The sequence below is a fragment of the Candoia aspera genome, chromosome 1, assembly GCF_035149785.1.
Source record: "Candoia aspera isolate rCanAsp1 chromosome 1, rCanAsp1.hap2, whole genome shotgun sequence".
In the NCBI taxonomy this organism is placed as follows: domain Eukaryota; kingdom Metazoa; phylum Chordata; class Lepidosauria; order Squamata; family Boidae; genus Candoia; species Candoia aspera.
The window spans coordinates 165,593,521-165,621,104 of NC_086153.1; the positions used below are offsets into that span (position 1 = coordinate 165,593,521).

General features: G+C 41.1%; 1 protein-coding gene across 1 annotated transcript in view; it reads left to right on the plus strand.

Moving 5' to 3' along the window:
• The window catches only part of COL4A1 (collagen type IV alpha 1 chain), a 147,699-nt gene that overhangs the window by 34,154 nt on the left and 85,961 nt on the right, over positions 1 to 27,584 (plus strand). Inside the window, exons 2-10 of the mRNA XM_063317784.1 lie at positions 834 to 884; positions 18,266 to 18,355; positions 18,449 to 18,493; positions 21,767 to 21,811; positions 21,910 to 21,972; positions 22,051 to 22,104; positions 22,277 to 22,303; positions 25,611 to 25,694; positions 26,511 to 26,573. Coding sequence (XP_063173854.1) covers positions 834 to 884; positions 18,266 to 18,355; positions 18,449 to 18,493; positions 21,767 to 21,811; positions 21,910 to 21,972; positions 22,051 to 22,104; positions 22,277 to 22,303; positions 25,611 to 25,694; positions 26,511 to 26,573 — 522 coding nt within the window. The remainder of the gene's footprint in view (positions 1 to 833; positions 885 to 18,265; positions 18,356 to 18,448; positions 18,494 to 21,766; positions 21,812 to 21,909; positions 21,973 to 22,050; positions 22,105 to 22,276; positions 22,304 to 25,610; positions 25,695 to 26,510; positions 26,574 to 27,584) is intronic.

Genomic DNA, 27,584 nt, shown 5'->3' on the forward strand with positions numbered 1-27,584 from the left:
CTGCTACTATAAGAGAGTTATTCTATACCAAATATTTCTGTGGACAAATTACTGTCATGAGTGAGAGCAATATGATGATTCTTAATAGTGCTTTTTGCAGTGGTGTGGCAGGTGCTAAATTTACATCCAGTACATCATGCGGCATGATATAATCTGCAGTAGCCTTGATTTCCTATTTCCCCAGTTGGGGTTAAGCAGTGAAGGAGAACATGCAAAAGGGCATCTTTGCAATTATGCAGTTATGGGGCAGATCAATTCATAGATAAAAGCTTCAAAATGAATGTGTATTTCCCAAGGAATGCCAGGGTTACAGCTAGAGAGATTTGTGTTCTCTGTACCTACAATCTAAATTGGCTTTTTAATGGAGTCAGCATTGTTTAAGCAGCTTGAGTGGACAGCTATGTTTTCATTAGGTAAAGGTAAAGGTTTCCCTTGACATTAAGTCCAGTCGTGTCCGACTCTAGGGGGTGGTGCTCATCTCTGTTTCAAAGCCGAAGAGCCGGCGTTTGTCTGTAGACACTTCCATGGTCATGTGGCCGGCATGACCAAACGGAACGCCGTTACCTGCCCACCGAAGCGTTCCCTATTAATCTACTCACATTGGCATGTCTTTGAACTGCTAGGTTGGCAGGAGCTGGGACTAGCAACGGGAGCTCACCCCGTCACGCGGATTCGAACCACCGACCTTCCGATCGGCAAGCTCAGCAGCTCAGTGGTTGAACCCACAGCGCCACCGCGTCCAGTCACTTTTTCTCTAACAAACCTTCTCTAACAAAGTATAACCTTTGTTGTAGATATTACCAAATTAATGGTTTGCTTTTTTAAAATTACAGGGTTGTTCTGGCTGTGGAAAATGTGACTGCGGTGGAGTAAAGGGGCAAAAAGTAAGTATCCTGTATTTATAGTATGTTTCCCTCCTAGTGTTTGTGCCAATTTTGTATAAATCAGGATCAATGAATTTGAATATTACCAGGGTAGCCAACTTTGTGGGGGGACAATATTCAGTTATGTGGGAGTAACCAGGAAAACTGGACATGTCCAAACTGGGAAACGTATGGCAGCAGAGAGAGAAGATAAAAGCCATGACAAACGAACACTTAATAAATTAAATGCATTAATAAAGAAAATAAAAATTCAACCCTTGGCAGCAGCCATCAGTCTGCTTCTAAGAGATCCAGATTAGCATAAAAGCTTTAACAGACGGGATTACATGCTCTCATACATACTTTTGCTACTACTACCCAATATTTTCTTAAAATTTAAGATAAACAGATAAAGAGCGCGTGCACATACGTAAGATTTAGTCTTACCTTGTTGTATTTGGAAAGGTGAAAATATGTAATTTAAACGAGTCCATTCTAAAACATTTGTAATACATAATTTTACAGTATATGTAATTAAATATTACTATATTAAGTCTTAAATATTACTATATTTTTCATTTGTCATCTTATTTTTTTTCTGATCTATATCATTTCAAATAATTATCCTTCAGCATTATGTATAGTCCATGATTCCAGGCAACCTTCCAGCAAAATTCAGCATGATTTGTTTGTGAAATTCAGTGGAAAAGAGTACTGTAGTTGTTTTTAGTGGCTGCTAATTGGCCAAACAAAATCTGTAGGAGGTCCCAAGTGCTGATCTCCACTGTACCTCTTTTTCCCACCAGCCACCATCTGTGCCAGAAAATGTGCTTGGGATGCATTGTGTGCTTCGGATGCATACCACAACTTGTCAGTGCAATGGAGTCTGGATTTGTTTATTTGTTAATTTTTTTGGTCTGGCATATATGATTTTTCCATTATCATAAATAATGTTTGATGAGAGCACTTAATATAGCAAGGGAAGGATTAGTTCCCTGCACAAAATGTAGAGACAGAAAGGGAATTTTGTAGGGTTTTGATTCTACAGTACAGATTTATTTCTAGGACATTCTGACTGGAGATGCAAATAATAACGGTATTAACAAAGGACAATAGAATCAACAAACAAAGAAGATTAAGTGAGTAAAAAATAAGAGTCTGTGAAGAAAATATTGATGGATGATGCTCACTGGAGCTTACAGTATGTAATGGCAGACATGCTGAGTTAACTGCAAGATTGTATGTGCAGGGCAGAATGCTGGGAGATGTCTACGAACTGTACAATGAAACAGAAAACAGTATTTTTGGTACTTCTCTGTCCCAGAGCAACAAAAACACTGCACAGAAACCCAAGTGAAAGTGTTAAAATAAAGTGAAAGGGGAAAAAATAAAAAGAGCAAAAAACCTGCGGGAAAAGTAAAATCAAAAAAATAATGGTAGGGGTTGTTCTAAGAAAACTCCACCCCTCTTCCCATGATCCTAAAATAACCATCCAGTCTGAATTTTTCCCCTTTCCCCCCTTCTTAAAACTGCCATTCAGGTAATTTCAGGAATGGAGAAAGAGAGGGCAAACAAAAGTTTGTAGGCTCCATACTGTACGTGGTACTCCCGGCCTGGATGATGCCCATGCACTTATTGGAGAATAAACATTTTATTCTGCTGCTCTTCTCAGTAAACCGAGGAGTCCAAGAATCTTTTTCTGCACAGCTGTTGATTTCCCTGTCTAGCATCATTGGCAAGAATGTAAAAGCATCTGGGTTGACAGATAGTCAGTACAGGTGTGTAAATAAATTGACTGAGAAAAAACAGACTGATAGACTATAGGCATCTTCCTGAACGCCCCATTTATAAACTGAGATATGGATTCTGATTGGTTCAGTGGAACCAAATCTGGGCCCAGTTTGAATATGAGGCTGAGCTGCCCTCCTGGACGCTCTCTCTTTGCACTGGCAGCAACACACATGTGTGAGGGTGTACACACAGGCACAGTATTCTAACGTCAATCTTATCATTGTTGCCTTAGAGTGAATACTATTCAAGGGACAGCTCCCAGAGCACACTAGGGTAATGAGGACCATGATAAAGGCCTATGGAGAAGAGATGATTGCCAGAATGTGCTGAAAGGGGTCCCTCCCACTTGAATGGAATCAGATGGAGGGGTGGGGTAAGGTCACTGGCATTCCCCAATCTCCATAAATACATAATGCCTCTGGAAACTATGTCGAAAAAGGTTCAGCCTGTATTATTTAACAAATTACCTAAAACTGTTACATTATTTATATAATAAAAAGGTAAGGGTTTCCCTTGACATGAAGTCCAGTTGTGTCCGACTCTAGGGGGCGGTGCTCATCTCCCTTTCAAAGCCGAAGAGCCGGCGTTTGTCCGTAGACACTTTCGTGGTCATGTGGCCAGCATGACTACATGGAACGCCGTTACCTGCCCACCGAAGCGGTACCTATTAATCTACTCACACTGGCATGTTTTCGAACTGCTAGGTTGGCAGGAGCTGGGACTAGCAACGGGAGCTCACCCCGTCACATGGATTTGAACCACCGACCTTCTGATCAGCAAGCTCAGCAGCTCAGCGGTTTAAAATATGAAAATGGCCACACTGAAAGTACATCCTAACAATTAAAAAAAAAACCTAAATGAAAATACTAAAAAGTAAAACAACAACGCAATAGAGCCAGCCATTCATTAATAAACAATTATTAGGGAAGCTGTAAATTGTTAGGGGAAATGCCGGAAATGCCTGGGCAGAGATGTTTTTAATTTATAGTGGAAAGATTCTCTGGTGAGGAACACCCTAACCTCTCTGAGGATTTATTTTTCCATGTATTAGTTGCACATTAGAGAATGATCATCTAGAAATTGCGAACAAACATTTGAAATAAAATTTTGCAATGGCTTCTGAAATTATATACTTTTGAATGCCTGGAAAATGTGTAAGAACAGGGTTGTTCTAATATTAAGCAAGTCTGCTTAAAAGTCCTATTAGGTTAACTGTATTATAGCATTGGGTCTGTTAATTTAAATATAATAAATTAACTACTAAATTCTTGAATTCTTAAAAGGTAGCAACTACGACTGGGGAAGGCAATGGCAAACCACCCCGCTCTATAGTCTGCCAAGAAAATGTCATGAAAGCGGCATCCCCCCAAAGGGTCAGACATGACTTGGTGCTTGCACACGGGGCCTTTCACCTTTCACCTTTCACAGCAACATATGAGTCAGATGTATATCTGTATTGTTTAATGAACATTGCCTATAAATCATACATTTTAAATTTTAGAGTACATTTTATGTTAATTCCTGTGAACAAGTAATTCAAATCTTTGAATGTATGGAGGGATGGGGGAGAGTTTGGTTATTTTTAATGCTGGAGGTATAGAGATTATAACCTTGAAATCTGAACTTCCTGAACCCTGTGCAAAAAAGAGAGGAGGGTTTAATGGATTCCACAGATTCTACTCACTGACTTCCTTTGTTTTAATCATGCCCCTCCCTATATGTGGTAGCTAAAGAGACAATCCCAAAGGGAAGGTGTATAAAGATAAGGTGCAGCAGGGTCACCAGTCATGAAAGATGGGCTCAGCACAGTTTGGCAAAGCCACAGGTTAGGCTAAGTGGCCCAGGGCCAAGGTATGTGGATGCTTGACCTTTCCCTCTATATGCATGGCTGGTGCATCACTCTCAGGAGTGATAAGGCACATGGCCTTTAGAGGGAAGATCTCTGTAGCAGTGGTCCCCTGTTTATGAAATGCCCTTCCCAAAGAGACGCACCCCCAACAGAGTTTTTTGGGGGGGGGTTACTTCTGAGTACCAGGCAAAGGTGGTCCTCTTCTTCCAAGCCTTTAGAGTCTACACTTGCAAAACATCTTTATCATCCATGCTGGAATATTTATTTGTTACATGTTGTATTTCCGTTTTTTGTTTGTTGTTGTTTTTCTGTGTTAGGACTTGTGTTTTTGTTGTTGTTACATTTTGCATATCACTTTGTATTTTTGAATTTTATTGTGTTCACACTCCTTTTGGGAATCCAAGAAATATTTGTTACTGCAGGGATAAAAATGTAATAAGCAAACATGAGAAGCGCTATACATGTTACTCTATCCGGGCTGTTGCCATTTTCTCCTGCTTTCATCCTCCTCTGTGTGTAATGATTGCCTAAACCCAAATACTCAGTCTCACAAGCTCGGGCTTAAAGATAACTGATTTATTAAAGGAATAGTATGCAAATACAGAGAAAGCTGAGAATGAGCAAAAGCGCGCCAAATACAAACTTAAAAGCCTTGCTTGTGGGCAGGTCCCGCCCCGTCGCCCGTCAGGACGCTCCCCCTCCCAGGTGCTGAATGCCGTTAGACGCGCCTGGGAAAGTAACCTTGAACAGGAGCGCAAACCCAAACATGCATTCCAAGCCCTCAAAACAAGGGAGGGCAACAGAATGGAAAAACCCCGGGTGAAGGGATAGGGAACAGAGAATGACATGTGAAACGTTACAATGTTAACCAGACATTAGAATGAGAACATGACATATTGCCCCCCCAAAAGAAATCAGGGAGCCGGTTTGTCAGGATAGGCAGAGTGAAATTGGGCGACGAGACGAGGAGAATGCACGTCTGGAGCAGCAACCCATTCAGGATGAGGGAAATGTTTCCAGCGGACGAGGTATTGTAGAGTAGAGCGCTGGCGTCTGGAATCGAGAATAGAGGCCACCTCGAAGTGCTGCTGGTTGTCAATCATGAGGGGAGGTGGAGGGGTGGGTTGCGGATGCCAACGGTCCGATGACAGGCAGGGTTTGAGTAAGCTACAATGGAAAACAGGATGTAAACGTTTAAGGTTGTGAGGTAAATCAAGTTTAAACGTAACAGGGTTGAGCTGAGCAACAATTGAAAAAGGACCGACAAATTTAGGACCAAGCTTTTTAGAGGGTTGTGGGGACTTGATAAACTTAGTTGATAAGTAGACTTTATCCCCGACTGCAAAAGATGGTTCTGGGGAACGCTTTGCATCAGCATGGCGTTTATAGGTAGCTTGGGCATGGTGGAGAGCGAGTAGAATATTAGACCAAGAGTCTTTGAGAGAGTCTGCCCAGCCAGCGAGGGTGGCTGGGAGTGGTTGAGGATGAGGAAGTTCAGGAATCGGAACGAATTCACGTCCAAAAACTATTTTAAAGGGAACTTGACCAGTGGTTTGATGAATGGAATTGTTGTAAGCGACCTCAGCAAATGGGAGTAGATCGACCCAGTTGTCTTGCTGGTAGTTAACAAAAGCTCTGAGGTATTGTTCTAATGTAGAATTAACCGCCTCTGTAGATCCGTCCGTCTCCGGATGCCAAGCAGTAGAAAGTGATTGTTTCGTACCCAAAAGCTTCAAAAATGCCCGCCAAAATTGTGACGTAAATTGTGTGCCTCTGTCACTCACCAAACGGGCGGGGATACCGTGGAGGCGGTACACGTGGATGAGGAAGAGGCGGGCCAGCTGTTGTGCGGTGGGGATAGAAGCGCATGGGATAAAGTGGGCTTGTTTGGAGAAAAAGTCTTTGACGACCCAAATGACAGTTTTGCGTTGACTAGGGGGTAGATCAACGATAAAATCCATGGAGATATCCTGCCAAGGGACAGACGGCGTGGCCACGGGTTGAAGGAGACCCTGGGGCTTGCCCGGTTTGCGCTTTATCGCCGCACATACAGGGCACGCAGTGACATATTCCTTTAAGTCTTTGAGTAAAGTTGGCCACCAGAATTGGCGGCGAACGAGGTGCAAAGTTTTCACGTAGCCGAAATGCCCCGCTAGCTTGTCATCGTGGCAGCGCTGGAGGATGGTTTTTCGCATTGCTTCGGGTACATAGAGACGATCGTTGCGCCAGGCAAGATCATCGGTGAAAGTTAACATGTGTCTGTTGGCTTGCAACCAAGTATCTGTTTTAAGGTGGGAAAGCAACTGTTGTTGCAAATCGGAGGGAATTGACAAGGGAGGCGGGCCGCTGGAAGGCTGAGCGAGTGGAGGCGGAGTCGATTGTGCTCGGGTCTGGCTGCGAGTCACTGCTGCCAGACTTAATTGTTTGTCGGTCCAGACGGTGCCTTGGACCGTTGGCCCTGGGCCAGCATCTTGGGGTCTGCGCGAGAGTGCATCAGCCAAAAAGTTTTTCTTGCCTGGTATAAATTTAAGAGTGAAGTCAAAGCGGCCGAAGAACTCAGCCCAGCGCAGCTGTTTGGGACTGAGTTTTCGGCTGGTGCTTAGAGCTTCCAGATTTTTATGGTCAGTCCAGACCTCAAAAGGGTTGGAAGTACCTTCCAATAGGTGTCGCCATGTCTCTAAAGCCGTTTTTACAGCAAAAGCCTCCTTTTCCCAAACGTGCCATCGTCTCTCTGTTTCAGTGAATTTGCGAGAGAGGTAGGCACAGGGTTTTAAAGCGCCAGATTGGTCAGATTGTAACAAAATTGCGCCTATGGAAAAATCAGAAGCATCGACTTGTACAACGAAGGGTTTAGAGGGGTGTGGATGCTGTAAAATTGGTTCTGTGGTAAAAAGTTGTTTCAGCGTTTCGAACGCTTGCTGACAGGCTGGAGTCCATTTAAGGAGCGCGCCTGGGTTCTTTGAACGTCGCGTATCCCCCTGTCCTTTGGTTTTTAACAGTTCAGTAAGGGGGAGGGCGATTTCTGCAAAATTTTGGGCGAATGCCCGATAGAAATTAGAGAATCCAAGGAAACTTTGTAATTGTTTCCTGGTACGGGGCGGCTCCCATGCTACAATAGCTTCTACTTTTGCAGGGTCCATTTCAATGCCTTGAGCTGAAATTCGGTAGCCTAGGTAATCAATTTGCGACTGATGAAACGCACATTTTGAGAGTTTTGCGTACAACTCTGCTTTTTTCAATTTAGCCAATACCTGACTCACCAAGTGGATATGTTCTGACATGGTTTCAGTATAAATCAATACATCATCCAAATATACCAGTACCCCCTTAAATAGGTGGTCATGCAAGACCTCATTGATTAACTGCATAAAAACCCCGGGTGCCCCAGATAAACCGAATGGTAAGACTTTATATTGGAAAGCCCCAAGAGGACAGTTGAACGCCGTTTTCCACTCATCCCCCTCTCTTATGCGAATGCGAAAGTAAGCTTCTCTCAAATCCAGTTTTGAGAAAATTTTGCCTCTGGCCAGATGTGATAACATATCTTTGATCAGGGGCAAAGGATATTTATTTAATATTGAGACCGCATTGAGCCCGCGGAAATCGGTACAAAGCCTTAATGACCCATCCTTTTTTGGCCTGAATAGGACAGGAGCTCCTACCGGGGAATTAGCCGGCTCAATGAAACCCCTAGCCAGATTTTTGTCAATGAACTCCCTTAGCGTGGTAAGCTCTTTGGGAGACATGGGGTATATTTTTGGGTGAGGCAATTTTACATTTGGTAAAAACTCAATGGCACAGTCCGTTTTTCGGTGGGGTGGCAAGCGATCTGCTTCCTTTTCCCCAAATACTTCAGCAAAATCTTGGTACTGATTGGGTAGCCCCTCAAGAGGTTGAAGCGTTTGCACAGTGGTATACGCTACCCCTCCACCCTCCATGTCCTCCAATAGGTCCTTTTCGGGTACTTTGTAAAATCCATCTGCAAACGTCACAGTTCTATGCAGCCAGTTGATGAAAGGGTTTTGTTGCACAAACCAAGGCATCCCCAAGATTACCAGAGGACCCCCCACTGGAGCTACCACAAATGGCAGCTTTTCCTGATGGGAGCCCATCTGCAAGGCGACCAGTCCCGTGGAAAGATTGACTGCTTTCCCTCCCGCCATAGTTCCATCCAACTGGGTGAAAATCATGGGTCTTGGCAAAGGGAACGTGGGCAGTTCTAGAGCCGCTACGACATCAGGGTGCATTAGGGAACGGGAGCAACCCGAGTCTAGCATGGCCCACACTTCCACCGTTTTGGTTTGTGAGCCCAGTTTAACTTTAACAGTCAGTGTGGGAAAGTTTCCACTCACCGAATCATGGTTACGCCCGGTTTCTTCCACCTGCCCTAGGGCGCCCTTCAGGGCAGGTGGTAGGCTTTTCCCGCCGGTTGCTCGAATTGCAACTCTTCCTCCTCTTCTCCGAAGGGTAGGTCTGGGGGATCCAGTTCCGCGAGGGCTGCCTTCAGTTTTCGCGGTGGAGCAGGAGCAGGCGTCTTTATCGCGGGTTTCGTCTGTCGTTCCTCTGGACGGCGTCTCGGGCACGACGTGGCTCGATGCCCTTCTTTCCCACATCGGAGGCACTGACCCTTGGAGAACCGTTGCTCCCTCTCTTCTTCCCAGGTTTTCGGTTTGGGGCGGCTGGCAAGTCCAGATGTGCGCGCTCCTCTAGCGAGACGGGTTTGTCTAAGCTCTTTGGTATGGGCATAGGTTCGTAGGGCATTTTCTGCGCTTCCCGCCAACTGAATCCACCCATATAGCGTTTTGGGATCATCTCTGTCCAGAGCCCATCGAAGGATTTCGGGTTCAAGCCCCTGCTTGAACAATTCGATGATTGTTGGCTCAGACCAGTCTTCCACCTTTCCTGCCAAAGCTTTAAACTCCAACGCATATTTGGCAACTGAGAGGGACCCTTGGTAAAGTTTCCGCAGGTCATTTTTGGCCGTTTCTTGAGCTAGGGGGTCTTCGAAATGCTCTTTTAGTGCCCACAAGAATTCATCGAAGTCCTCTAACTCAGTGGCCTCAGCTTGGCATAGTTGCACATACCAATCCGCTGCTTTTCCTCTCAGCTTGTTGGCAATGAAATTGACCTTGCCATGTTCAGACCGAAAATTTCGACCCCAATCTTCTATGTAATGCTTGGCATTAGTAATAAAGAAGGAGATCGTGGTGGGATCTCCATCGAACTTCACTCCAAATGGTGGGAAGGATCTTGCCGGCTCAGCTGGCTGTGGCGGTGCCGCTAATGTCAGCGTGCGCCGAGCCCCCATGGGTGGTCGATCCCTAGGAGGTCTTGCCTCTCGCTCCCCCCCTTGACGGGCTGATCGAGTCTTGCTTCTCCCCCGGGTCACCATGGTACTATGCCTGGGGTACTGTGACGGCTCTTCCTCCCAATCCTCCGGGGTGGGCTCTGCCTCTCCGGGTAGATCCTCTTTGGGTAGATCCTTGAGGATCGTCACTATTAAATCCATTTTATCTTCTAATGCCCTCATACGGGCCGGAGTGACCGGCTCCTCCGAGGGTTGGTTGGTTACCACCACCTTCGGTGACAAGGGGACTTCGTGCTCCCAGGTCAATTGTGGAGACCCCCTCCCCTGTGCTCTTTCCATGACAGTTCTATGTTCACTCCTGAGACTCTCCTGCATGGATATCAGCAGCTCGTCCAATTGGATATCTCGCAACTCCCGACGGGCTGCTCTTTGCGCTCTCGAAGTTAGCACTGGCCGGCTTTTGACCGCCTCCCGCTCTTCTTCGCTTCCCTCACTCGCGCGAAGTTGAGGTTCTGTCATCGCTAGCGTTCCCTCTTATCCAATGATTGGATGGGGCTAGCGGAAAATGGATAAAATGATTCTCAGCTTTATGTAATGATTGCCTAAACCCAAATACTCAGTCTCACAAGCTCGGGCTTAAAGATAACTGATTTATTAAAGGAATAGTATGCAAATACAGAGAAAGCTGAGAATGAGCAAAAGCGCGCCAAATACAAACTTAAAAGCCTTGCTTGTGGGCAGGTCCCGCCCCGTCGCCCGTCAGGACGCTCCCCCTCCCAGGTGCTGAATGCCGTTAGACGCGCCTGGGAAAGTAACCTTGAACAGGAGCGCAAACCCAAACATGCATTCCAAGCCCTCAAAACAAGGGAGGGCAACAGAATGGAAAAACCCCGGGTGAAGGGATAGGGAACAGAGAATGACATGTGAAACGTTACAATGTTAACCAGACATTAGAATGAGAACATGACACTGTGGTTCATACAGATTCTACAGTAGTACAGATGGTGCAATAACATCTGTTTGAATTTCTGAGAATTATGACTCTAAGCAGCAGTAGTTAGTTATGTGTTCTGCGGATGTACTTTTTGGAACCAATTTGATAATCATGTGCGTACATTTACTCATAGTCACATTTTATTTGAGCATAATCACAAGACAGACTCTAATATGCAGGAGGGAATAGCTAGATTAGTGACAACATTCATGTCTTTGCCAATTTGGTATACCCCCTCCAAAAAAGGTGATGTTTTGCAAGCCTTTAATAGTATGTCTTACTGTACAGTCCAATGCAACAAAATTTCAGATTCAGACAGACTTTGTATAGCCAAAGGTTTGTGATATGCTTCCTTTTGTGCTTGGAGACTTACAAAAATTACACTATAGCAGGCTGAAGCTGGTACCTCTACTGAAAGGAAAGGACTCATTTTTTTTGGAGGACAGAAGGTACATCTAAACATGCAAAAGGAAGGGAGGGAGAGGAACACTGAAAGTAAACTACTAGCTATTCACATGGCACCTGTGATAGTTCAGCTAGAGAGTAAAAAGTTTGTTGTAAAAGTAGGGCATCTTATAAGATTTTCCCTCAAAATTATGTATGTATGTATGTATTTATTTATTTGATTTATGTAGTTGCTCATCTCTCATATGTGACTCTGGGCAGCTTACAAGGTTAAAACACAAACAATACCAAAAATAAAAAAATAATCATGCAAACATTAAAACAATTAAAAACAAACCATACAATCAGTGGGAGACCACAGTCAGTTCAGGAACAATGTAACCATTTTATAGGCTCTGCACCACCATTATCTGATCCCTAGGCCAGATGGCAAAGCCATGTCTTCCAGGCTTTGCAGAACACCAGCAAGGTTGGGGCCGGTCTGACCTCAGGGGAATAGTATTCCAGAGGGTGGGTGCAGTGGCTGAAGATCCTCTCCTCCAGGGTCCCATCAGGTGGCACTCTCTCATGGACAGAACCCGCAACATGCCCCTTCTGCCTGACCTGATGGAACAGGTATAGATGTAATTGGGGAGAGATGGTCCCTCAAATAGCCTGGTCCCATGCCATTTAGGGCTTTATAGGCCATCACCAGCACCTTGAATTGAACCCAGAAGCAAATAGGTAGCCAATGCAGCTCACAAAACAGAGGTGTAATGTTCACAGGTGTAATGTTTACAGATAGGTGCGCACATAACTGCCCTCATCACTCCATTTTGCACCAACTGAAGCTTCCAAATTACTGATAGCTTTCCAGTGTTTAAGCAAGTTTTCAAGTTAAGAAATGGCCCTTAGCACCAGGGCAAAAAAGTCCTCAGCCCAAAATATAATAGCTTCTCCCCCCTCAATTTACAACCAGTGATACTGAATCTTGCAATTTGAGAATTCTATTTTTGGCATGCAACCTAATAGTTACTAGTTTAAGAAATAATAAAAGGTTGCCTCTGCTGGAAAATTACTGTGGGTAATTTCCTGTTTAGTTTGCTCCCAGCACATTCCCAGTCAAACTCTAGATCCAGATCAGAGCAGGCACACAGGCCACTCCATACAGCAAGCTGAAAGGTATCTTGATATTTAGTGAAAATCAGCAAAACATCCAAAACTGTTAACTGGCAAAGCAGGCAAAAGCAGGGGATGAGAGAGACGTAAACCACAGGCAACAAAGTACATCAATATCTCCGTTGATACCAAAAGGCACAGAATGTTCCAGAGCCACTGGAAACAATATCCTGTGGGTTATTAGCATGGGCAGTTCCAATGGGAGCAGCCTCTGGTTACCCTAGCTGTGTAATGAATGCCTATTCTAAAACACTCTCAGACTCATGAGCGGGAATTCAAAGATATCTGATTTATTAAAGAATAGTATGCAGGATCACAAAGAAAGCTGAGAATGATAAAAGTGCGCCAAATGCAAACTAAAAACCCTCAGTGCAAACGAGATCCCTCCCCCCGTAGAATCTTCCCAAGCTCACAATCCCAGGCGCTCCTAACGGCTTCTGATGGTCTGCGGGAAAAGTCCTTGAACAGAGCACATAACCCAAACACATTCCATTGTAATGAACACAGATACAGAGCTTGGTACAAGGGCTCACAGCAGCTCCCTCCCAAACAGAAACGCGCGTCAGCGCCATGGCATGTGAAATGTTACGATGTACAGTGCACATTGAAACAGTGAACATGACAAGCTGTAACCCATTTATGTACATAACAGCAGCAGAACAGAGGTAGAAAGTAGGATACCTGGTGATCTTTCTTTTCTGCAACATGAAGGAGACAATTTGAGGGACAGGGATGATGTATCCAACAACCTGATGCTTGTTAACTTTTATATCTCTAGTACTTCCATTAAATCTAATCCATTAGGGCACTGCCTATCTACCCATTTTTAAAAAAAAAAAAATCTGGATAAATTTCTGGCAGTAATAATGACAGCATAAATTTTGTTGTTTTTGGTGTATACCTTAAGTTGCGTGTAAATTAAATTTGTATAGCAAAAGCTACTGGAGATGCTAAATGACCAAATGTGTTACAGTAGAATAGTAAAACAGAGTTTTTGTTTGTTTCTTGAATTCAAGCTCCATCCAATGAGGGGGCTCTGGGCCCTGCAGAAAGGATGCTGATGGTTCCATACAGCTCTTGGGCTGCAATATTTGCACCCCTGGTTAAGACATCAGTCACACCTCATAATGGCTGGGCTCATCAGACAAGCAAAAGCCAAAATCAAACAGCTTGCATTCTAGCTCAATGCAGTGTGGTAAAGGTGCTCTTAAACTATTGAACTTGCTATCTCCTGGATTTTTTCTCTAAATGTCATTAGCAAATGTCATTAGCACCCTACAAAAGTTTGAAAAAGAACCGTAATATGATATTTTAATGGGCAGAGTTATATCAAAAAGTTCTGAACTCTTGCTTTCTGACACAATATATTTTAGGGTGGGCAGGGAGTGTGATCGAGGGTAAGAGGAATAGTATCTGTTACCATTACAAAATGAAGAATTTTTTTTTTCGTAAAAAAGATCTCCACACCGATTTATTTTCAGTCTGTCATTATAGTTAACCCACCTTCACACTTCTTTCATATCCATTTTGGCTAAAGAATTAACTCAAAGATGAACAGCCTTTTCAAGTCTTGGATGGTATTACATGATCTCATGTGATTCGTATGGAAACCCCCACCCCATTACCCCACATTTCATCATTCTCATGAGATTTGGCAGTTCTCTGAGATTTCAAACATTCATTTTTTAATTTAAAAAGTTTTTTTAGGGAATTGCAGTAGTTTTGCAGGCTACTAGATGATAGACGTCCTAGCCTCAACAGGTATTGTTTCTGACCAGACACATTGCCTAAAGATAAAATTGTGATGGGAAGTGACATTAATAAAAACTCAAACAAAAGGTCTCACTTTTCTAGATCCATCTGAAAATTTTCTTAAATAGAAACAAAATAAGCAGGTTTTTGTGTGTGTCTGAAGATATAACCACATGGCTGAATGTAATTCATGTGACACACTGCCAATCCTACGCAGTAACATATAGTTTCAAATTAGCAACTAAATCTGATATGCTGACATTAGCAGAATAATGGCTTCTAATAATGTTGATATTATGCTGTCATTAAATTAATCCTCACCTTGCAAAAGAAACTGGTGGCTTAAACCTAGCCTGCTTACCAGATGACCTATTATGAAAAAATATTTAAGAAAAATATTTAAATAACAATTCAGTTTACTCATTCTTCCCATGTATTCTATGGAACAGTTTAAAACGGATGCTTTGTCAATTAATTTTACAAGAAATTAAAAAAAAAAATTAACCAACCTCTCAGAAAGCAAATTAAAATAGGCTAGAGACATTCTTGAAAGAAAATAATACAGCATAAAAAGAGTGCTGTGGATATGGGTGTGAACAGCCTATGAATTACTATGCATTAAAAGAGCATAACTTATAGGTTTAGATTTGGACAAAGTACAGACAACCTAAATTATTTGGTTTGGCACATTTACACACCTTTAGTAAAAGAAAGAAAGACTCTAAGATTTAGCTAATGTGTTTAAAAAGGGGAATAGCAATGCCTTTAACTTGTATTTAAAATGAACAAGAGGGATGGTTACTCAATTATTGAAATAACTTTTTTAAAAAAAGCAAAACTCCTATTTACATTTTGATTTCTCAGAAGGCAAGGTACAAAAGATTTCAACACTTTCAAACTTTCTTAGCTGTTCAAGTACTTATTTAATTTCTGAAGCATTAACTTGACCAACCCATGATAGATTACAAGTTTGGAAATAAATGACATTAAATCAGTGAAAATTAACAAATTTTCAGCTGGAATTTTTCAATAACATACTATTAAAGAAAACCTGGAATTATAGAATATGCATATATGATTGTCATTTGTAAACTGTCATAGCTCTATTTTATCAAGAATTTGATAAATTTCCACATCAAGTCTGGTTTATGAGGATAAATTAATTTCAAACAGATAATGTTTCAGCTGATGTCATGCCATTGGAAACTTTTTGGTTTTATAACAAATGTATTGAATATAACACAGTTTTGCAATTATACTTTTAAGCCTGCATTTTTTATGGGTGATTTTTATGGACCTGTTGTTAAAGGGGGTGTTTTGAAGAACATTCCTGAAAGTGGCTCACCAGTTGTAAGGTGATCCAGGGTCATTACACTGATACAAACAAAATAGACTCCCACCCCCACACCCTGGATGCCAAAAAGGGAGAAAAGCAAGAGTGATCATTGTCCTGTATTATTATTTCCTGTTACTATTGAATTACTATCCAGGTTGTATTCTAATGTTAATAATGAACTTTCAACTATAAATCTCTTCTGATGAATCTTTTGTATGTATGATGTTTCAAGGCTTCTCCAGGTTAGATCAACTCTACTGTATTAGGTTGAAATACTTGGCTGAAACACTCCCGTATCATAGCAAAAGAAACTACAGAATATACTAAAACAAGTATTAGAACTTCCTCATGAACTACTGTATATATGCGTAATCATACCTAGAGATCCTAAACATTCATTTCTATCCCAGGAATTTCAATGTGATTATAAAAACTATTTTTCCTAATAGGAAATAATCAAACTTTTCAATAAATGGTAAAACAGTCCTTGTAGTAATTCCTAATCCTATACTGCTTTTTCAAATAGTGATTGTCTCTCTAATGATATTCCTTATTTATTTTTAATGGAGGTAAAAGAATCAGGCTCTCAAAAGATTCTGTTTACAATGAAAACATGGCCCTGTGATTTTGTATCTCATTTTTGCATCTTTTATTTAAAGCTTTTCATTTCAAACAGTTTCTCCACTTGATCTGAAATAGCAGAGCAGTTCAGTGGTCATCAGTGGAATATCTGATCTAGTTTTGCATTCAATACCATTTCTGTCACACTCCTTCATATTCTCCTGGAAGACATTTTCATTCTTATTAATTTTCCAAAGTAGGTAGCACAGAGTTACAGTCCAAACCTTATTATTTTCTCTCCCAATCCATTACAGGTAGTCCTCATTTAGCAATTGCCTTGGATAGCGACCATTTGCAAATACAACGGTAGTAAATGGTAATTAAAAAATCATTTCCTGACTAATATGTGTACTCAAGCCCAAATTTCTGCGCCTGACAACAATGCACACCAGAGTGAAAGTAACACTGGTGTTTCTGCACAAGACAACTTTATCTAAATGAGATGGAAGCAACCAGCAATCTTCGCAACGTCTCTCTCTCTCTGTCACATGGTTCATTTAGTGACCATTTCGCTGGAACCAATTGTAGTTGCTAAATGAGGACTATCTGTACTTGGTTTTCTTTTATTTACATATATGAATAAAAAGGATCTAATTATCAGTAAAAAACCACTTCTGTTCATTCAAGGGGGTCCTCTTTGAAATTGTTCTGTAAGTGGCACCTCACACCTGTGAAGGTACATAAAATTCTTAAACTTTAACTTCTGGAGTTAAGGAGCCACTACTTAGTCTGTGGAGACATTACCCATTAATGGTAATAGAATCATAGGAGGAAGGATGTAGGCCACTGAGTTTAACCCCCTCCTCAGTGCGAAATCCAAATTAAATAGCCCTGGTATTGATCTAAATTACTTCCTATTCCAACGGGAAGAGTATGGTATGCTTTTTTTTCTTGAAGTGTTGGTCTACTGTCATTGGACAGGCATTGGGATTATTGGACTATTTCAAATTACCATTAGGATTGCTCTGCTGATAACCAGTTATAATATGTTATAGTAGATTTTTGGGTGGGTGTGGTGAATTCTAAGTTTTTATCTACTTTATCAAACTGAGTTTCTTGCAAATATTAAACTTTAGCATTTGTAATTGAAGAAATGTTATCATTTGAATTAAGCACCCGAAGTAGAAGACATTGCACAAGTCCTATTTAACTGCCAACTATATGCCCCAGCAAGGGCTCAGTGCCTTCAGACATTAATTGACAGAACCACATACTGGGACTGTAACAAAAGACTGTTACTTCCTCCAGGGCACAAATGCATATGTAGTCAATAGAACTGTTAAGTTTATAGTTAGGGCTGTCCAACTGAGAATGCAATTTATAGAATGCATTGGGGTGGCATGTAAAGGTGATGAATTCATCTTAACATATACTGTTTTTGTAAATACTTTTGTATTTGTTTGCTTGTTTTATAACATCTTGCATTTTATCTTACCATTTTATCTCTATTTTACCCTACTGTATTTTATCTTATCATGGTATATTTTAGCTAATTTTACTGTACTTTAGCTGTTTTATGGTATCATATTCTATATTTTATATCTTACAGTGGCTGATGCCCAACTTTCTGATATGGTCATTTGACTAATCAATAAAGTTACTTTGACTTTGAATTAAGTTATGTGATTATACTACGCTATTAGCTAAGAAAACTTTGCCCTTGAAATCACAAGTTCTCCTGATGAAAGAGACAGTGATCCATTTGAGATTAAAGATTATTGTTAGTCTTTAAAGTAGCATATGACTGTTGTTTTTGCAGCAAAACACTAACAGGGCTACCCTTGTGGAAATTGTTTTAACGGTATGTACGTAAATAAAAGAGCAAAAAAGAGAGGGAGGAGGTTGAGATCATCATCTCATAAAACAATTGTCAAACTCTTAATTTTGTACTCGTTTCCAGACTGATGTAGAAGATCTTAAGTATGAGGGGCGTCTGCATCACTTGTAGCTGCATTAGTATCTTTACAGATGTAAACGGCAAGCCCAGACCAGGGGCCTCTGGCTTATGAATATGAAAAAAAGTGTAATTTAGTCCTTCTCATATTGATGTTGCAGCAAAAGTGCCCTTTCTGGGCTGGTTGCATAAAAAGGTAGATTCTTATTGCTTTTGTTCATGTTTATCTATATCTATATCCATATCTCTAATGTATAAAATATATATTACATATTACATATTTAATTTTCACAGGGTGAAAGAGGTTTGCCAGGTTTACAAGGTTTGGTGGGATTTCCTGGAGTACAAGGGCCAGAAGGGCCCCCAGGATCCTCTGGAATGAAGGTAAAATGAACTTTATGCCAAACATTACCTTGCAGAATGGTACTTGAAATCCTGATAACAATAAAGAACATACTGCTTTGTATCTTTATATAGGGCGATACTGGAGAACCAGGATTACCAGGAACAAAAGGAACTAGAGTAAGTTTGCATGAACCATTATAATTAGTTTTAGGCTGCCATACATATCACGCCAGCTGTTGTTTGTTTTCATTGTGGTTTGTTTAGTAAGCCACAGTAGCCTGGTTTACATAACACTCTAAACCATCAGTCATGGATTACAAATCACAATAAGTGGGCTCACGTAATACACTAGGTTATAATCAAATACACTGCATTCTGCTTAGCATGATCCATACACTAGTTTTTAAAAAGTAGCATTAGACATGTTAGTCATTATTAATTTGTTGTATTTAATTACAAGGCAATACACAGGACACTTTGCAGAGCACAAATAAGCCCAAGCCCTGAAAAGCTTGTAATTAATTTTCTACCATCTTACTGGAGAGCTGCTTGATCCACTTAGAGTAATCAGTTTTAAAGCTCAAATGATCTGGAAATGACAGTGAAGTAGCTATTCCCACTTAAATCTTACTGGGCAAAGATGTCATTTGATCTGTTGTTTGCCAATAAGAACAAGAATGTATTTAACAGTTCATTAATGATCCAGTTCAGACATTTAAAGAAGAATGAAATTTATACTCTCATAAAAGATCTAAGGATGCTTTAGTGGCTTAACTGTCTTTTGCAGCAACAGGCTTGGATCTGAACTTGCTGTTCTCAAGAATTGTCATTCAGTAACTGCTTCTCTGAGTTCTTGGAAGCTCATTTCTGTGTCATCAGTGATAGCATCTAGCCACCTTGTTTATCAGCCTCTGTTTCAGTGGCCTTCAATTTTCCAAGCATCCGGGTCTTCTCAAGTGATTACAAGTAGTCCTTGCTTAACAACAGTAATTGGGACCAGAATTTCCATCACTAAATGATATATGATGTCACATTACTATGCTGCTTAGTGACAGCAGTTCCAGAAGTCCCTGGTTACCATCATTAAGTGAATCATCATGGGTTGTTAAGCAAGAACCTCACGTGACCATGACTTCTGACTTCCTGCCAGCTTCCCCATTGACTTTATTCGTGGGAAGCTGTCAGGGAAGGTAGCCAATTGCTATCATGTGACTGCGGGACACTGCAATGGTTGGAAATCCTGGCTGGTTGCCAAGTGCCCAGATCGCGATCACATGACTGCAGGGGTGCTGTGATGGCTGGAACTTTGAGGACTGGTCTTAAGTACCACTCATTCAGTACCAGTGCCATTCAAACAGTCGCTGAGTTCCAGGTGAGGAAAATGGCAAATTGGATGTCTCTGAAAGAGTGGAGATGACAATGCTGTGGTGATGCAGTGATGACCAATGGACCAGAGGCAAGCTTGGTCCAGTGGAACCTTTCCAGACAAGGAGTGGATAAGAGATCCCCCACTTGTGCTCCAGACAGCTGCTCCTTGCGAGGAGACTGCAGGACAGCAGTTCTCCTGTGGGTCTGAGCACCGGGAGATGAAAGAAGCCATCAAGCTCTCAACTGCAGCAGAACATTTAAGGACATTAGATTTGTCTAACCTCACTTTCTAATCACTTTTGGATCTACAATTATTTTAAAGTTAAAAGAGGTCTTCCAAACAAGTCTGATCAGATGAATTTGGAATATTAGGACTTTTGCTAAGATCTTTGAAAAACTGAGTAAATAAAATAACATTTTTGTAGGAATATGAATTGTTTAAACTATGAGGAAAGAGACTATTGGTGGCAAGTTGAAAAGATAAAAACTTGAGATTTTGTGAATACAGAAATGGGACACTAGAGGCACCTAAAGCTCCAGGCAGGAAGAAAGAACAGTGACACTTACAAAGTGACAGATAAATGTATGATGCTTGAGACATTTCAAAGGATCTTTGAAGAACTGGGAGAGTAACTTATAACTAAACTGACAGCAATAACTTCTACACCTGCCAATGTATTTCTTGAAGAAGACTTTAAAGAAGAAGTCAAAGATATCAAAGATGTAGAAGAGAAAATCCCAAACAATGTAGAAATATTGGAAAATAAAGAAACTGTGGATTATAAGACAGTGATAACTGTTAGAGTGGAAATTCAAATGACAAATCAAGAGATGAAAAATGACCTAGACAAGGACTTATTACTGGATTTATGAAATAAGGTTTCTAGAGTTCTGAAGAAATCTTTGAAATGGGAAAAAGAAAGTTTGAATGGAGATTCAGCCTTATGACAGCAATTTGATGAATTAAAGATTAAGACTGTTAGAGGCAAAAGGAAGGAATATAAAGCCAATTTATTTGATCAGGGTTAAAATGAGAACTATCCTTTTAAAACCCTTTTTGCTGATACTTGGACAGAAATGACAACAATTTTGTATTTGTGATTGGATAAAGTGGGGTTATGGGAAGAAGTAAATTATGTATCTAACTGCATAATTCTGTGCAGTATTTTTTTCTTTTGTATCTTTTTCTTTATTTCTGACTTTAGTTCGTATTATCTTTTAGTATTGTAAAATTTTTCAGTAAAAAGTTTTTTAAAAAAAAGTTTGGTCGCTGAACAAGTGGTCATTAACCAAGGACCATCTGTATTGCCTTCACATTATGTATCCACAATATTTAAGGTTTTGATTCATTATTTGTGCTTCCAAGGAGCAATCTGGTTTTTACTGCATCTAATATTAAAGGATCCTAGATTATCCTCCTGAAGATGAACCACTGCTTCTACTCATGATCCCCATCATCTGAATAATCTCTCATCCCTTTGGAACACGTTTCTTTTGGCAGGATGGATCAGTAAAACTTTTTCTGCCCACAGGAACAGCTATGAACTGAGTTCTATCTGGGTATTTAGAATTAAACCCATTGAGACTAACTGGGGGTTCTCAGCATACTGAAGGGTGCAGGGAGGGAAAGACTAACGTAAGGGCTAGCATTCTTTCTTATGTACTGTATATTATCTCATAGATAAGATATATTCACAATTTTCTAAGCAATTTTCATTCCAACAAGGTTATTATTGAGAAGAATACAAGGATAGCTTCCTGAGCAGATTAAAAATGAGGACTATTTAGAATAATGGTGTTTTGTAGTGGGGTGTCAGTGGGGTTCAGAATGACAAGAGCAGCATCATGCTATTACAATACAAGTCTTGCTCTTACTGTATACATGTTGTGATGTTGCATGCTAATATGAATGGGGCAGAGCTTGTGGTACAACAGTGCTTTCATCATTTTGATGAAAGCAACAAAATTGTTGAGAATATGACTTTGTTCTGTGTGCTTCTGGTGATTTAAAATGTCCCTCAAGGATGTTGAGGAGAAAGAATTTCTTGATTTATATTCTTTTTATCATTTCCTCAAACCTAGGGCCCACCTGGTCCAGCAGGCTATCCCGGGAATCCTGGCCTTCCGGTGGGTATGAAACCAAGGTTGCGGTTGAAACACAGTCCAGATTTCAGCAGGAATTAACCTGTCCGTTGTTTGCTTTTCTGTATCCTTTTGAACCTCAGGGCATCCCTGGAGGAGATGGCCCACCTGGTCCTCCTGGGATCCCAGGATGCAATGGAACAAAGGTAAACTGTTTTGAACAAGCATTTTAAGTCTCTTTTTTAAAAATCCATGCATTAAAGACATTTTCTCTCTTCCATTAGGGAGAAAGAGGTCCTCTTGGTCCACCTGGCTTACCTGGCTTACCTGGCAATGTTGTAAGCATTTTAAAATTGTATGATAATCAAGACAAGTATGATAAAAAAAAAACAATTAAGCAAATGTGGAAACTGATGGCTCAGTTTTCAATTCATAATTTAAGTATGAAAACTTGATAATTAAAATGCCTTGCTAGTTTCTTAATTTCTCAGACAATTTAATATTTTCCAGGGGCCCGCAGGACGTCCGGGAATAAAGGTACGTTTTCTAGTTAAGAACAAACCTGTTGTTTATTGTTTACATAACATGATGTTTAGATTTGCTAGACCAACAGAATTCCAAAAATCATAAGTAGTTTCATTGGTCATGAGAAAAAAAAATCCAACATCCACAGAAGGTTAAGCATTTGGGCTAATTCAAAATGCCACAGAATAATGAGCAGCTTGATGTATTAAAGGAAATCAAGGGTTCCATCTCATTGTAAAAACAGAAAGGAAAAACAAGTTTCCTGCTGGGTCATAATGTTGTCTGGGCAATTGGTCCTCCACTCCCGTACAAAATGTTAACAGTCCTAATGTTGAACCCATTCTAAATTTGGAGCTAGCACCCTTTCCTCTCTGAGAACAAAGAGGCAATTGCCTTATTGGGGTTTTTTTTGGAAAAACATACTTCATTTCTCTTTTGAGGGAAAAGCAGCTGGAGAGAACATATTTCTGATCGGAAGTGGGGCCTGATGCAAGTTTCCTGCTAAAAAAAATTCCCCTTCCCCAGGTTTTTTTTTTTGTCCCCATGGGTCATTTACCACAAAAGAAGCTATGAGGCAAATACAGTGACAGAATATTTCACAGGAAATAAGAGTAGAGCTTCATCTAGAGTCAGAGCAGATTCTAGCTTGGAGTCTTACGAATAACTTTCCTTCAAAGAAAAACAGTCACCTTCTTTCATTATGATAGAACGCTCCCAACCATACTGTAAGATTATTTCTAAAACATGTCTTTTAATCCAGTTACACCTTTTCCAACCAATTCACAGGAAGGCGAGAAGGAATCACTTAGTATAGTGTTGAGACTAAGGTCCCACAGTAGGCAGCTGTTAGTGTGTGCTCAGGTCCTGTTCAAACATACATCAGACAGGTGGGTCAAGAATCTCACCTTGTAAGCACTGCTAAAACTCTAGAAAACAAGTTCAGTTCTCTCCACAATTGAAAGAACAAGGAAAATCATCTTTAAAAAAAAGGATGCTACAAATGGAACCTGTCAGGTCCCTTTTCCAACCAATAATTTTGTCCCCCTTCTTTTGTGCATCTTTCAAAGTCTGCTATTGATCCAAGGGGCAAATAGAAAAACAAGCATAAAACATAAAACTTCCATGGAACAAAAATATTAAAAAATCAAACAATGAACATCCAGTCTAAAAACAGCACAGGAAAACAATTCACAGGATGGTGTAATTATAACTGTTTTAAGAAGCCATTCAGAAGAACCCCTTCTTGACCTACTTTAGGAGTATGTCAGTGAAGGCAAACCAAACTTCCAGGTGAAGGCTGTTCCATAGCACTGGGGCCGTGACTGTAGATTACTATCCTATTTAGTATTGTATAAATTCTCAAAGGGATCCAGCTGGATAGATGGGATCCAGCTCACTTGTCCAGCTTGACAGAATACATATTTGCATTTTCAAAGTGAACCTTATGTTCTTGACCAAAAAAAGAGCTTAATGGTATCGCCCAAAGCATAGGAAAGTAGTCCGGATATTGTTACCTCATTTGTAAGAAGGTGTATCTTCTTTAGACAGGACGTGTAGCCAAGGAGGTTCCACTTTGGAAGCTCACATAAGTAAAAGCTTAGCAGAAGCTTAGTTTTTCATCAATTTGTGTAGATTTCATTACTTCATGCTGCTCCATCCCCAGACACATTGTTGACAGAGGTTAGGTGTCCTCAAAGCAATCCGGTTACTCTAGACAGAATATCAAGTTACAGGGAAAGTGAGGTACTCTCTGTTGCCTTTCAAAATAAAGCTTTGGGCAAGAAAGTGCCAACCCGGACTACATGGTGGTGCCTTAGAACATTCCTTGTTCAAACCCTCAACAAGTAACCATCAGACAGTGAAGGAGAGGGAGAGAGGAGAGAGTCACAGCCCCTTTGAGGAACTGCACACTGCTACCTATAAAGATTCTTGCCTATAGAGGATATCTTCAGGGCAGCTACATGGCTATGGGGTATAGTTTTCCAAAGCACTATAAGGCTTTTAAGTTCTCTTCAGCCATGGCAGCCTTGAATGTCAAGTACAGCAAAAGGTGTAGGATCCTCTTGATTCTGGAAAGTCTGCTTTAATTTTATCAGTGTGATAGATAAAATCAAGGTACCACAGGCCCTCTTACTTACTGTCTGACCGTGGCATAAGCCAGGCTGTCTTCAGATTTGGAACCTGTGCAGTCATTCAAAGTGAACTAAAAGTCTAATCTTGTCAGACAAAAATATGAGCAGTTTGTTAAATAACAGGACATGAATCACATTCTATTCAAAGGAGTGAAATAGAAGACTATGACTATGAGACTATGTGACTATGAGAGCCAGTTTGGTCTAGTGGTTAAGGCACCAGGCTAGAAACCAGGAGACTGTGAGTTCTAGTCCCGCCTTAGGCATGAAACCTGGCGGGGTGACCTTGGCCGGTCCCTCTCTCTCAGCCCAGCTCACCTCACAGGATTGTTGTTGTGGGGAAACAGGAGGAGGAAGGGGTGTTAGGTATGTTTGCTGCCTTGAATTATTTATAAAAATAATAAAGGTGGGATAGAATAAATAAATAAAATGTAACAAGTTAATATAAATGTATGTGTGTTTAAAATTACTGTGCATCTTCAGAGTAATTCCTACAATCACATACATGAGGGGATAAAAAAGAAAGAAAATAAATAAATTAACCTCCCCTCCCACACTGCTGTCTAATTGGATACAAGTTGTTTGCCCCAGCTCTTGCCAACCTAGCAGTTCGAAAGCATGCAAATGCAAGCAGTAAATAGGTACCGCTTTGGTGGGATGGTAACAGCGTTCTGTGCCTGTTCCACATGACTGCGGAAGTGTCTTTGGACAGCGCTGGCTCTTCGGCTAAGAGACAGAGATGAGCACCGCCCCCTAGAGTTGGACACGACTGTGCAGGGGAAACCTTTACTTTACTTGTTTGAATATCCCATTTTATTAATCAAATATTTGTGTACAGTACCACTTCCTAAATGATGAAGCAGTTAGGCACAGCTGGGAAAAAGTTTAAATAGTTTGGCTCCATTTGTTTATTTCACTAAGAGTCCTAATTGTGCTTGTATTTACCCTTAGTACTCCAGCCTGACAAGAGAAATAGAGAAGTTGAAACAGACTTCATTCAGGAAGCTCCCAGATTTTGCAGTTGTGAGATTAGGTGCAGGATACCATGAAGTATATTCTCAGCACTGACAAGGCTAAGGGAGGGAAGAGAAATCAGAGTCCTTGATTTTCACTCAGGCAGGTGAACAGCACAGGCAGTGCTCTTGTACTGATGTGTAATCTATTATTTTTACATTTGCGTTCTTTAGGGAGACCCAGGAGAAATTATCGGAATGGTGCCAGGTGGTTTTCAAAAGGGTGAGAAGGGATTTCCTGGCCACCCTGGATTACCAGTAAGTTTTACTGTAATTTGCAAAGATGACAATTATGATACGTGGTGGTGCAGTGAAAGGGGGCAAAGGGGAATCTTGTTATTGCAGGAGCCTTAGAAAGGGAACTGCCATGCATTACTCTGCACTCTGTGGATCGTCCTCACCCCGTCCATCTGAAAAACAGAATCCAAAAGTTAGGAATGTCAGTGGCGAAGCACCATATAGCCTTGTGGAAGTGAAGGGCAATTATTCATGCACAGAGGAATTTGCCAAAATAGGAGACCTCTTGACTGCCCCTGGCCAGCCCTGGTATCCTGGGGGTGTTGCTTCCTTTGGGGATCTGATCTGGACTAATCTGGAAAGAAATGTTAAAGTCCTGGTGCATAATTCAATGGAAATATTTACCCGATGTGCAGCAATTATGAAAAGGATGATTTCAACACTAAGAATTACTAGGAGAGAGCTTGAAATTGCAGTGTACCCATACAATAATGTCCATATTCAGTCTGTGATGCAGATACTGATGAATAACATATTGGGCACAATTCTGTTTGCCCCGTCTCGAAGAAGACGGCTTAGGGCTGGAAAAGGTACTGAATAGAACAATCAGAATTAATGACCTAGTGGTTGAATGCCATTTGTAGAAGGAAAGGCTAAAATGGTTGGGCCTTTTTGATTACCACTGTTAAAATGATATCAGAGATTACAATGAGATCTAAAGGGAAAAGAAGCTAAAGTTTTGTTTGAGTTTTGCTCCTGAATCATGTTTAAATGTAGGAAACTATGGCATTATATAGCAAAGTGGCATCATTTTTCAACCTTTTTCGTCATACCCAGGGATCACCTGGACTACCAGGTCTTGCTGGCCCTATTGGACCACCTGGAATTCCTGGAAGACAAGTAAGTGATCAGCTTCAGGGGTTTTAAAATACATATTGCAAGAACTCATTATTTCAGTTCAGTGTTGTCTAAATTTGTCCCCAGAGTAGAGGTATGTTGAACATGCATTGGGATCAGCTGGATCTCAGATCACATGATTGCAGAGAGCATCACTGATTTTCTGAGGCAAAGCGAGACTTCTCCAGATGGACACAAATGGAATTGGTACTTCCCTGAATTTTCAGAACCATTTCAATACTTTAATGGTCTGCTCAAAGGGAGACTACAGGTTTGCAAACATGTTTGTATATGAAAAATGCCAAGGGAGGGAGAAATAAATGTTAAATGACTGACTAATGCACTATTTGTGCACCGCTGTGCTCCACCCTCAGCCATCCCCACTTTCCCTTCCTTGCACCAACTGGTGCTCTTCATGCCCAGCCAATGTCATGAGACCTTGGCTTCTCGAGGTAGGGGTAAACCAGGAGGCAGAAGGCGGAAGTTCTTGGTACTGGGAAGGTGACCCATTCCACAGCCACAGAGGAAGCCCTGCAGAACTGGCATTGCAGCAGTTCCTGGGAAGCAGGAATTGAACCACTTAACTGGCTTGGCTTGGCTTGGCTTGGCTTGGCTTGGCTTGGCTTGGCTTGGCTTGGCTTGGCTTGGCTTGGCTTGGCTTGGCTTGGCAAGACAGTCATAGGGTGAATAGTGTAGTGGGAACATGCAAATGGAAGGATCTGTGGGTGAGACAAAGTTGTTCATGCTCCTTTCCAATGTCAGATCCTTCCAATCAATCCACATTCCAACAAATTCTTATTCCAGTATTGAAAATTTTAAAATATTTTATTTTCAATCCTTACCTGCTCCTTCATGAAGAAGCTATTTTCACTTATTCTTCCTGTTACTGTGTCTTATGTCATGTTAGGTCTTTCTTCTCTCCTCCCCAGCATTGACTGTTATTTTATAGGTCAGGTAGATTGCCTTTTGATTCAAATGCTATGGCTGTGTGGTACTTCAGATTTGATTCTCAAT